The sequence below is a fragment of the Calidris pugnax genome, unplaced genomic scaffold, assembly GCF_001431845.1.
Source record: "Calidris pugnax isolate Ruff unplaced genomic scaffold, ASM143184v1 C14659750, whole genome shotgun sequence".
Classification (NCBI taxonomy): domain Eukaryota; kingdom Metazoa; phylum Chordata; class Aves; order Charadriiformes; family Scolopacidae; genus Calidris; species Calidris pugnax.
The window spans coordinates 1-1,044 of NW_015093222.1; the positions used below are offsets into that span (position 1 = coordinate 1).

The window sequence follows — 1,044 nt, forward strand, 5'->3', positions numbered from 1 at the left end:
CTCTGACCTCATCCTGTCCGAGGACCGCAAGAGTGTGCGGCGTGGGAGCAAGAAGCTGATTCTGTCCTTCTTTGACAACCCCAAGAGGTTCAGCAGTGTGCCGGTGGTGCTGGGGAGTCAGGTCTTCTTCTCAGGCCGTTCCTACTGGGAGGTGCAGGTGGGAGACAAGCCTGAGTGGGGCTTGGGGCTGTGCAGCGAGTCGGCCAGCCGGAAAGGCAATGTCCTCTTCTCCCCCAAAAATGGCTACTGGGTGCTGCGGCTGCAAAATGGGGGCAACTATGAAGCCCTCACCTCACCTGCCTCCCCTCTGACCCTGAGCGTGAGACCCCGGCGCATTGGGATCTTCCTGGACTACGAGGCAGGAGAAATCTCCTTTTACAATGTGAGCGACCACTCTCACATTTACACCTTCACCGACAAGTTTCTGGGGAACCTCCATCCTCTCTTCTTCCTGGGTGCCTTTTTGGGGGGCAGAAATGCAGAGCCCTTGGTGATCTCCTGGGTCAGGGACACGCAGGGGTCTGGGTGCATCATCCTGTGACAGCGGCTGCCCTGACTTCTCACGGGCAGGCAGATACCTGAGAGCCTGACCGGCTCCTGCCGGGGAAGTGGCTGTGTGTCTTGGTGAGAGCCATGGCAGGTTCCCCGTGTGCTCCTGGTGGTGACCCATCAAGTGTGACACCCACCCCATGCCATCTCATGGTGAGAAGGGCTCTTAGCAGCAGGAATATGGCATGATGAGGACAGGGGAGCCTGCCGACCACTGCTGCCCTGCTGGCCCTCTCCCAGGATGCTGGAGAAGAGCGGGTGCCCAGCCTGCTGTGTAGTGCTGATTTTGGTGTGATTTGTACTGGAACAAGGCAATAAAGTGTTGATTTAGGGAGCCTTGTGTGGTTAGCTGTGTGGGTTTGTGGTGCGTCCACCCCTGCTCGTTAGGCCCAGCTAATCCCCAACGTCTCAGAGGGCAAAGGGTGCTGTTGGACCTGGTCCTCTCCAGCCCAGAGAGGGTCCTTGAGGGATGCTGCTGTGGCATCAGTGGCACAC

General features: G+C 58.5%; 1 protein-coding gene across 1 annotated transcript; it reads left to right on the forward strand.

Moving 5' to 3' along the window:
* Positions 1 to 4: 4 nt before the first annotated feature.
* On the forward strand, positions 5 to 881 carry LOC106900677 (E3 ubiquitin-protein ligase TRIM39-like; the record flags this gene model as incomplete). The annotated part of the gene is made up of 1 exon (XM_014962827.1): positions 5 to 881. A coding segment is annotated over one exon (537 nt), but the record flags the coding sequence as incomplete, so codon positions are not given.
* Between the last annotated feature and the right edge of the window lie 163 nt (positions 882 to 1,044).